At 39.8% G+C, this 11,421-nt stretch overlaps 1 protein-coding gene across 1 annotated transcript; it reads right to left on the bottom strand.

Moving 5' to 3' along the window:
* Positions 1-735: 735 nt before the first annotated feature.
* Positions 736-3,699, bottom strand: LOC149018766 (caffeic acid 3-O-methyltransferase-like). Its single transcript, XM_089154425.1, has 4 exons — positions 3,267-3,699; positions 1,816-2,126; positions 1,618-1,682; positions 736-1,206 (listed from the first exon to the last, which is right to left on the bottom strand). The coding sequence occupies exons 1-4, from the start codon at positions 3,671-3,673 to the stop codon at positions 910-912; spliced, it is 1,080 nt and encodes a 359-aa protein (XP_089010551.1). The 5' UTR covers positions 3,674-3,699; the 3' UTR covers positions 736-909.
* Positions 3,700-11,421: the final 7,722 nt, after the last annotated feature.

Below are 11,421 nucleotides of genomic sequence, written 5' to 3'. Positions count from 1 at the left end.
AGGAACTTGGTTATTCACCAAACATAAACCCAACCCTCACTTTCTGTTAATTAACATTAATAAATGGATTAAGGAACTTAATAAAACATCTAAGAAAACCCATGCCCTCGTTCCATCTCTTGCACCACAAAAACATGTTTCTGTAAATTTAGGCATTACTTAACCACAAACCACTCACCTTTACTATTTTGTGCTGGGGTTTATAACGAACTCATAAATAGTACAAGTTGGAATGTGGGGCTGATAGAAGATGGAAAGGTTGAGTTTATTCTTACAGGAACAATGGATTTTGGCACGACCTTGGAAGCAATGCGAATGCAAATCTTGGAAGGAGTTAACCAATGCACAAAGAAGAACAAACATCCTTGGGCTATTTGGTGTACTGAAACAGAAGCTAAAAGCAAATTAACAATTTTATATTGGCTGCTTCATCTTATTCCAATACTAGTGGATCTCAAGAACAAATTATCTTCTATTACATTTTGTAGTTTTGAATCCCAACTCTCCTTAGTATCTTTACTAATTTTGCTTTAGATGCTACCAATAAATATGGACAGGATAGGACTCTTAACTGCAGTAAGTAAACATGGATATCCGATGTACTTGTTCTGATAACTATTAATATCTTTTTATTCCTATAAAAAGAACACCTTTAACGTAAAAATGAGGAGAGAGAGAGAGAATGTTTTCGTTGGAATGAAAAAGATACAAGATTGCATTCTAGGGCGTATGATCTCACCAGCTGTGAAACTATTGGCCAAACAAACACTATAAGGGATCACCTAATCATCAAAAATAATACAACCAAGCAACAAGTGCTTATTCCAGTCAGAGGGAAACTTACATCTTGTACTGACCAAGCAAGAAATCCGTGCTTATTTTAATCAAAGTAAAACTTGCATTCATGGCTTACTTTATGTATTCGATGGCCCAAAGGTTAATCACAGGGCAAACCAGTTGACAACTACGAAACCCAGTTGCCTTGGCAAGTTCTTTAAAATCATTCTCAGTTCTTTCTTTTCCACCAGGGTTTATCATCATCATTAAATTGTCAATTTGATATCCAGCTCGAGCTACACGGTTAGTTTCTGCAGCTTCTGAAAGAACTGCATCAACTATTATCACTTTTCCACCTTCTGGTAATGCTTCATAGCAGTTCTTCAGAATTTGTAAGCAATGTTCATCACTCCAGTCATGCAATATCAACTGGAAATCTCATGCAAAAACAATTACGAAAAATCAATATGTCAAGTAAGTACATTAAAGTTGATATTTTTACCATACAGTCTGGAGGGTCATTTTTTTTTTGGAGGGAGAGATATGGAGGAATAAATGTTTGAATTCAAGACATCTTTGATCTTACTACCTCTACATAATTAAAAATCTGCAACTACTGTGCAAAAAGTACATCGAGAGGGAGTCTAGCTTATCATTATCCAGAGATGAGTAATATGCTTAATTTGTAGTGATGGATGTCATAGTCATGGTACCCTCTATCTCAACGGTAGAAGATTCCAATTCATCTCACCACTTGAACTAGGCATTTGTTTCTATTTGATTTTCTTTCTTTTCAATTTCTTTTAAAATTTTATGAAGACTCATAACTATAGAACTCACTTTCATAAAGATGGCATCTCCTTTTGGAACACTATCAAACATGCTCCCTCCAGCATGCTCCACACCTGCTCATACCATTCAAACACAAGACGATAGATCTATCATTCTGCTCTTACCTGGGATCCTCAGCCATTGTGTGATGACTATATAAAACAAACTAGACAAAGAGGATAATATTGATAACAACAAGAATATTACCAGGATATGATGGTGCTTCTGCAACAACATAGGGCAAATCAAAGTTAATACCCTTGATTGATGGATACTTGGAAGTAATCATTCTAAGGGCAACTGCAAATCCACCACCAACATCTACTACTGAGTTTAGGCCTTCGAACCCTTTGTATGTCTCAAGAAGTTTATTCATGGTAATGATGGTTTGGCCTTTCATTGCCTCGTTGAAAAGAACATTGAATCTTGGATCCACACCTTGATATTCAAATGCTGTCATTCCAAATGCTTTGTTAAATGGGATTCCACCTCCAAGAATGGCTTCTTTCATGTGGAACCTACAAAAAAAAAAAAAAAAAAAAGGTTTTTTAAAAAAATTATTTAATGCACAGAAAATGTTTATCTAATATTCTTATTAATCTTCAATGAAATTAGCATGATTATTACTTTTCTAATAATAATAATACGAGGATACTATTGCGTTTTTATCCTTGAATATTATTCTATTATATCTGATAGTGTTAAATAGAAAAAAAAACATATTTGTCTTTGTTCTATCTTGTTTTAAGTGAAGAGGGAATAAAAAGGAAAATTGAAAAGTATTCCAACTTCAATCATGGTTTCTATTCTCGCCTCCCTCTTCTTTATTTTATTTAATTTTTTAAATCAAAATGGATTTAAATGTAAAAGAGGGCAATATAAGAATTTTGAAAACCATTATAAATGGTTAAGTTATCACTTAATCTTATTATTTTAACAATAAGAAGGCATATAGTTGATATAATATTTGAAAATATAGAATATAATCTTAATACACTAAAGTTTTGAGGAATGCAAGCGTAATAGAATTTACATCGTAGAATGTATGTTTGATTGCTCAAATAATAATATTATCATCTGTATAATCACTTGTTTTAAAATTTTATATTGAAAGGTGAGAGTTTGCATCTGGAGTATAATTTAATAGCATCTCTCTTTCTTTGATTAAATATCAGCAAAATAGTATAATAGAATTAAAGATATATTGATTCATGTTGGATATAATTTAAATAAAATTAAAAATAAATATATAATTACTTTAAATTACCTGGAGATTTCAAATATCTGAGTTTCCAATCTCAAATCTATGGGTTATAATTTATAAAATTAAGGGCTGACATGGTGAATGACACCAATAGCCAAATCAAGAGTTCGGATAGCTCCCTCAGAGAACAATGTGCTCCTTTGAAATTTTTGAATCACGCAATGGGAGTGGGAATCCTTGATGGGACCTACTGAAAAATATTCCTCTGATTTTTTTCAATATTTATAGGCAAGCTCCATCACCGTGTGGTTCAAAAGAGTAGAAAAGCACATTATTCTCCCTCTAACTCCCAAATCAATGGAAGAAAAAGAAGAAAAAAAAAGGGATATATTTAAAATAAAATCAAACTAGAAACATAAAAAAAATTAAATCAGGAAGTTGAATTCATCTGTACCAGCCCTGCATGGTGACCTTGTCTTGATGCATAAGCATCAACATCTCCAGCGATCCCTTCTCTTCATTTTTAAGGAAAAGCTTGCAGATCGGAGCTGGTCCATAAACCCTTTCAACCTTGCCATCTTCATTTGTCTTCAGTGAACAAGTGACAACTAAATAACTGGCTAAGAGTCGAAGGGCACGATCAATCATAACTGGGGCATCTGGGTTTTGTGCTCCAAGCTGAGAAGCAATCTCAGAAGGTGACATTTCAGCTCCTGGACCTGCTTTATCGATGATCTCGAGAACTCCGAGCTCGACAATCGATCTCAAGACCATGGGAAGAACTGAAGAGCTTGCGAGTTGCATTGCATATAAGCAAGCTTCTTCATCTTCGTACTGCAACTGTTGCTTGGTTGAATCCATGGAAATCTGTTTCTTAGCACTTTGGATTCTTTCCTTCTGGTAAGCTTGGAAACTTGGGTTTCTGTGGTGAAGAGAGATGTCGTTAGTTCAATTAATAGTGAAGAGCTCACCAACCCGAAATCATAAAAATCACAATTAATGCTTTAGTTTGTATCATGATTCGTCACCACCGAACAAAGCTTAGGCATGAGCTGTGGCATTGCAGGATATTTTTCTTTTTAAATAATATTTGGAGTAGAGGAGTAGTAAGATGCATATCTTACAGATTTGCTTTTGAGGGGGCTCTCTAATGCCACTTGGTAATTTAAGCGATCTTTTATATATTTTTTTTTAAATTTCAAAACACTCCAAGATAATTGCCAAAAAGCATAGACACCCGAAAACTCTTCAAATTCGTAGTCGCACCCTTTTTTCCATTAGAACATTGAGTTGGTTAAAGGAAATGACAAATATACCATTAGTTGAATTATTCTATACAATATAAAATAATGAAGAGAGAAAGAAGAATGAACTGATCATAGAAGAAGAAAGAAGAAATTTAAGATTTTGTTTTAGTAAGGGTGACAATATAAATTCACAAGACACCAAGTGCCAATTCTTCTCTTTGACTTTAGTGGTTGGTGAAGGAACAAATAATGGTGATGTGGGCTCTTGTATTCTAGATTAGGTTTGTCCTCACTCAAGTTCAAATTTGTTATACACCTATAAGCCAATCACTTTGTATTTTTATTTTCATAAATAACCTTCGTTTTTGTGCAAATGAAAAAAAAAATATTCTAAGTGATTGATTCATAGATGTGGGCTCCTTAAAAATATGTAGACGAGATTTGGACTCCATTCAAGCTCACTAATTCCCCCCACAACCAATTGACGGCAACAGTTGCCGGTATAGACTAGGTAAAGACATCAAGAAAATGGAAAAATGATTTGACAAGGGATTAAAGAGATTAATATATAAAGATAACAGATATAGATTGACGAAAGATTAAGAATATGATTTTCCCTTAAAGGTTTGATAATTGAATATCGATTCCCATATAAGCACTAAAACTCAATATTGGTTGATACACCTCCTCAAGTTCAAGGACTTTCAGTGTATGGATCTTTAATTTCTCACAGAAGTGGGTGAGGGATACATCATAGAGCTGAATAGAACACATGCTCGTGTTTGAAAATATTTTCTAGCAAATGAATGGAAGCCAATCTCAACCACCACCGAAAGACCAAATTATCACATAAATATATTGCACCAATATTATCACACCATAATGTCAAAGACAATTTATCAATGATAAGAGTCTAGAAAAGGAGGAACACTTAGTTTTAGATTTTTTGTTTGGCTATGAAGCCTACAAATTATCCAAATCTCAATCTAAGTGATTCTTATCAATCCTCCCTCATGTCAGAGGATCCCTCTTCATTATACATATTTCCCTTCTAATAAGGAACAATATATTTTTTGTTGTTAACAAATGCCTACTATCTTTGCTAGAGTTCATGCCCCTCTCTTTTGTTGCATGTCCTACATTTTTGTGATGTCATAATTGAATTGTAGGTTGATCAACAGGTCTCCATATAAATAACCTCAATCAATGTTTCTTCACATGTCAATATATGATTTGTTGACACATAATTATCATATCATGCAAATACACAAACACAAAGAGAGGGAGAGAGACTTCTGAAAAAATGGGCACCTCTAGATTGCTAATATAAAAGAAATAAAAGAATTAGAACTCTCAACATTAGAAAATAGAAAAGATGTTTGTTTGACCATCTATAAGATGTTCAACTAAGAAAATGTTTGGTAAAATATTAATGCATTTAAATTTTTTAGCCGTCTCTTTCATATTTATGGTTTCCACCAGAAAATATTCTAAACGCAACCTATTTTCAATTAAAATTGATTAAATGAGACAACAAATGAGGCATTCATTTAGTAGTTTGTGAAAGTGTGCATCTCTTAATGCTGACCCTAAGACATGGAATCTCAATAAACTAAGTATTTATAGAAGCAATATAGATTGTATGCTACAAATAGAAAGACCATTCTATGAGATAAATAGAAAATATTTGGATCATCATATGAAGTTATATAAGCACAAAACTATATCTACAAAAAAAAAGTCAGATTTTCTTTCAATGATCACTTTTCTTTTTTCTTTTTTCCTTTTGGCTTGAAAATCCATTTAGTTAGATGGAAAGACTGAAGCTGCAGAGCAAATATCTCTAAGCCAAGCAGTGGAGGGTGGCTAAAGAATTGTAAAGGGTTCCTCAGTTTAAATGGGTGACTTAATAAATTAAATCCTACTATTTAATTAGAATAAATGAATTATAAGAGATTATTTTTCCTAACAGTCTCTTGTATCTTAATGTAAGATCCTATCTCATATAAGATAAAACAAACTTCAATCTTTTTTAGCTAAAACATGTCGCACTTTACTCTAATTGAGTCAAATTCGAGTGCAACGGTAGTATATTTCAACTCTCAAGGAAAAATCATAATCCAAGACGCTAGGTGATGCGTCCAAAATCTGCTCAGCCCTTGGATCTCCACGTGATGTCCTGCAAAATGAAAGCGTCAGATGTGGCCCGACCACTGGGGTCGGGAGTCCACCTCCGAAGGCTAAGTCAGTTGATGAACTTAATCACAAACGGCTCTGCTAGAAGCACAGAGCTAATGAATGAAGAAACGGGAAAGGTGATCTAGATAGCAGGACGCTGATAGTTTAGGTCTATCAGTATGTATCTGAACCTGAGTCTCAGATAGTATTCTCCTTGATCGATTGATCCGTCCCTCACCTTGTATAGTAGTGAGGTTTATATAGAGTGTACCTTCGAATCTCCTTCGTTGGATGCACTCGAGCCTTCCTCGGGTAGTCGTTGGATCTTATCAATAAGATCCGTTGAGCGATAGACTTCTACTAGTTCGGGCTAGTAGAGGACTCCTGAGATAACCGTTAGGTTATGCGATAGTTATCCCTTTGATGATGATTATCCGCAGCCGTCAGTTTGAGTCTGCTGTCATCAGGGTGATTACCCTAATCCATAAGTAAGATTAGGGCACGCTTGCAGCCGAATAATCTTTCTTCTTCAGCAAGCCATCTTCTGGATCCGGTTCGCTCGGGAGCGATTCGGTTTTCTCCGTCTCGACCGGGGTCGAGGGTCGGACCAGGTATGAACCCGGTTTGATCATAAACTCTCCATATCACGAGCCCCCCAGATCAAGCGTTCGGTCGATCCCGAGGGCTTGGTTTTTAACTGGGTTCGTCGTCAGGTGATGATCTCTGCGTGCTTCATTAAATGTCATATCACATTTAATGCGGTGGTCACTTTTCCTCGAGCGTTGTGAGTGTAAGGCCACATGTCTTTGTTGCAGTTGATCTGTCGTGGCTCACGTCATCCAAGCGACGGTCTCCGAACGCCTATTTCGGATTCGTGAGTTCAAACTTTCAAAACGTCTTTGAATCTTGATCGTCGATTTTGAATCAATCTCGATCGTTCAGATTCCCGAATACTCGTGCGGGAGTTTTAAAAGCGGTTCGTTGTCTTCATAGGTTTCATTCTTTCCTGTCTGGAATTTGAACCTTTGTCGTCTTCTTCGCGGCTTCCTGCTCTCAAGACTGGTCTTTTCTTTTTGTAGTTTACTGAAACGAGTAATGGAGGACGATAGGGCTTCTTTAGTACCCCATGTTGGTGATAGCAAGTGATGCTTTTGCTTCTCCCTGCTCCCGAACAATCGGATAGTGATAACAAAACCCTAACCGTCCTCTGGCAGGAGTTCGCTGAAGTTTCTCAAAAAGGTTTTGAAAGAAAAACCGAAACTTCTCCTGTCCTTGTCGAGTCTGGATCTTCCAAGATCGTTGATTCCTCTAGGCAACCTCAAACCTCCGGGTCCAATGGTGGGCCTGGCTCTGTTCCTTCCATTTATAATGGAGAAACCCTTCTTTCCGCTGTCCAAGATTTTGACCTTCCTTCCTCATATCATGTTAGGGCTCCCCACCCTGATGAGAGGGTTGATTCATCCCTTTCGGGTGAATTTTCTCTGCACATAGATGCACTGGAAAGCGGGGTTCGCTTTCCCTTTTTTAATCCTTTATTTTCCGCAGTTTTGAATCACTGGAACATTTGTCCCGGAATGCTCCTCCCCAATAGCCGGCGTCTCATCGTCGGCTTCTTGGGTTTGTGTTTTGAGCTTGGCATCACGCCATCTCTTTCTCTTTTTGTACATTTTCATGTTCTTTCTATCTCCCATCCTCCTGGATGGGTCTTGCCCTTCTAACCACAAAAGATGGCGCGAACGATACTTTTTCTGTCGAGCGCCTCCATCAGATCTTAACTTCCCGACCACCTGGAGGAGGTTTACTTCTTCGTCCGAAAGTAATCGGGGCCTTCCCTTATCCAAAGAAGACGAGGCGGCCATCAGGAAGATCAAATCCATTCCGTGGTATCAAGAGATACATGGATATGAAATGGAGTATAACTCCATCCTTCAGTACTGGGGCTTGGCTCATTGTGAGCTTCTAACCATCACCCTTTGATTTGATCGAAGTGATATGTCTTGAATTCCGATTCTTGTCCTTCTTCTTTGCAGTGCCTCCCGTAACGAACCCCGAAAGCCTGCGGGTGAAGGCCGCTAGGGCCGTTGTGACAGCCGAGCAACGATCGCCCAGGGTCTTGACTGCAGATCAAGAGGCTTCTCTTCCCTCTCCCGACCCCTCTTACAGGGGTATCAAGAATATCAGGCCTGTAGCTGATGCTTCGGGTAAAGGGAAGAAACCAATGGTGGAGAGGGCTAATGTCTCCTCCGTTCGAACCAAGAGGAGGCATGACACAATTGATGCTCCCTCCAATAAAAAATCCAAAGCTTTGACGGATGGTGAGGAAGTCTTCCTCCCCCAGTGGACCCTGAAGATGACAGACAGGGTCACTCGGGATCCCGAGAAAGCCTGCAGAGTGGAGCTCTCTCGGCCTTGCTCCTTTTGATCGCCGGAGTTTGAAGCCCCGGATGACACCTCCCTTGTTAGTGAATCTACAAGGTAACGGTCTTCTTGCTTACTTATGTTTTCATAATTTCTTATGACTTCTTCTCGATATCTTCCGTCTTCCCGAGAATGCCGTGTTGAGCTTTTATCAACACATGGAAGCATTGAGCCATGTTGGTCGCACCAGCTCCTTGCCGCAAACTTGTGAAGAGAAATTGGCCAAGGCCAATTCTGAAATAGACCACTGACCGCAGCCTACCGTGGAGCTGCAGAAAAAGCATGAGGAAGAAGTGATCTCCCTCAAGGAAACTCTTGAAGCTTCAAGAATTCGTGTCTCTCGCCGAGGCGAGGCCAGGAAGCAAAAGGCAGCTGCCACGTTTTTTGGTGACAGCCTTGAAATCAAGAGTAGGGATCTTGAAGAACATCTGAAGTTGGCAATCCCTTGCAAGCCTGAGCATATAAAGCCAGACCTTCGGAAGGAGTGCATTCGGAAATACCTGAACAGCGTACCTTTCTCCGAATTGCTAGGTTTCTACAACATTCAAAGCTTACCGCATGGGGGCGGAACGACGTTTGGGAGCAGATCCTTGGAACGATCCCCGACTTCGACATCGCTCCTTTTCGTGAGGTATGCCACCCAGAGGTCTTCGGGAAAGTTGGTATGGATCTCCCAGACTGGGCTCAGGGAGTAGATGATCCTTTTCCAGCTGACCCTCAATATGAGGCATATCTAGATGACGAGCCGGCACTTCCAGAGGAGAAATCACAAGCCGAGTCTCAAGTTGTTGCTGTAGAGGATTCAGCCGATGCCACTCTTGAGGAAGGCTCTTCTCAGGATCCTGAGAAAAGTCATCCCGACCAGGGTCCCTCGGGCAACAATGAAGAAAAGGCTTAGGGAGTTGTTCCTTTGTAAAGATGTACCCTCAATTTAATGAATAGACATTTCTTTATTCATGTTGGCCTCAAAATTTCCCCGTCTCTTGCCGAAGTAATGCCTTGAATATCAAAGTATTAATGATAAAACTTATCACTTAACTCTTCATTCCTCGCCGAATAATGATCTTGTAGAAATATTGTGAAGATGCGTTTCGGGAAGATACGTTAATCTTCCCCACTACTTCATTTATTGCAAAGTCCGCACGTTTCCCTCTCGCGAAGTTCAAACGTTTTCCGCTTTTTGTGTACCATTCATTGTTTCCAATGAATCAGAAATACATCCATTATTTTAATGGTAGTGCGACGATTGGAGGTTTCTCTGCATCAGGTGCTCGCTTCCACATGTTTCCATGTGGCATCCCTTCGACCGTTGATCTTGCTTTTTGCGGATTTCGAAGCGTCGTTTCGATCTGGGTCGTCGGTTGTCCTTAGCCTTCAACCGTCGTCTTATACCTGAGGCTATTTAAAGCCTTCGTGGATATTCTCCATCTATCCTGACTTCTGCAAGATAGATTTGCTAAAGTGCCAAAGCAACCTTTCGTCCTTCAGCCTGCCTCCGTATTCCTCGTACTCCAACGACAGCTCTATCCATTTCTGAACAAGTGAGTTTTTTGATTTCTCATCTCTTTCCCCTCTTCCCCCCGAAGTAAACTGCACAAGTAGTTAACTTGGGGTTTAGTTTGTTGGTCCTGTCGGATGCTTTAGAAAACTAGGGTTTCCCCATTGTTGTTGTCGTTTATTTCTGTACTGATACGGGTTTTTTTTTTTTTTTTTTTTTTTTTTTTGTAGTGGCTCCCAAGATCAACCCAGACTTTATCAGAGCAAAATCTCGTAAGAATAGCGTTCCGTCGGTGGTGATTGGGGCCAGTGCGGTGGTTTCAGCTAGTGAATCCTCCAAGCGTAAGGCGACTGCTGGTGGTGAATCTTCAAGTCAGATTCCCGCAGCTTCTGTTGATGCCGTCCCTGCGCCTCCTTTGCCCGAAATGACCGCTCGTCTTTCCCAGGAAGATCTTGATCACTCCGTTGCCGATGGTGCTGCCGGCAATCCTGCTTGTGAGCCTATTGGTGAGCCTGTCGGTGCACCCCCGAAGGAGACTCTTCGGGCATCTGAGGCAACTATGTTGGCGTCTGATGAAGGTGTGGTCCCAGCAGGTGCTGCTCCTATTTCTAACTCCAGTGCTTGTTTGGCATCCTCCTCCTCTCCTTCTGAGTTGGAGGATTTTGCCACCAAGAAGCGCCGTCGGGTGATAAGTGATGAAGCTCAGCCTTTGCTTGGTGTAGTTCATCCTTCTCATCCTTTGCCTGAATTAGTGTCAAACGAGTTTGACAGAGCGTTGGAATGGTGTACTGCTGCTCGAATGACTTCGGAGAGCGCAATTCTTTCCAAACTTCCAGATGAAGTCTTTACGAAGTCACCGGTGATGTAAGTCTTTCTTCATTATCCTCTCGATTTTGAAAAATTACTTTTCTCGCTCCTCGCTAACTCGAAAGTTGTTTGCAGGAGTCTTGCTGGTAACTTCCACAACCAAGTGGAAGCAAGTTACTAGACTCAGTAGGTTGAGCAATGAAGTTTCTAGGCTTCGGGAAATCTCTCGAAGCTAAAGATGTTGAAATTGCTCGCCTTCGGAATCTAGCTTGGGAGGTGGCAGGAGAAAAGAATTCGATGATTGGTCGTCTTCGGTCGGACTTGGATGATGCCAGGGAGAAGATCCGGCGATCGGAGCGGACAGTTGGAAAGTCGGAGCTAAAGGATCTGAAATGTTACCCGAAAGGCAAGCTGTCGTTCCTTTGCCCGAATCCCTTCCAACCGATGTTCGCAGAGCCTCG

The sequence above is a fragment of the Hakea prostrata genome, chromosome 4 (genome assembly GCF_041222555.1).
Source record: "Hakea prostrata isolate BN-2017 chromosome 4, UWA_Hpros_2, whole genome shotgun sequence".
NCBI classification, from domain to species: Eukaryota; Viridiplantae; Streptophyta; class Magnoliopsida; order Proteales; family Proteaceae; genus Hakea; species Hakea prostrata.
This window is presented reverse-complemented; position numbering and strand designations above follow the sequence as displayed.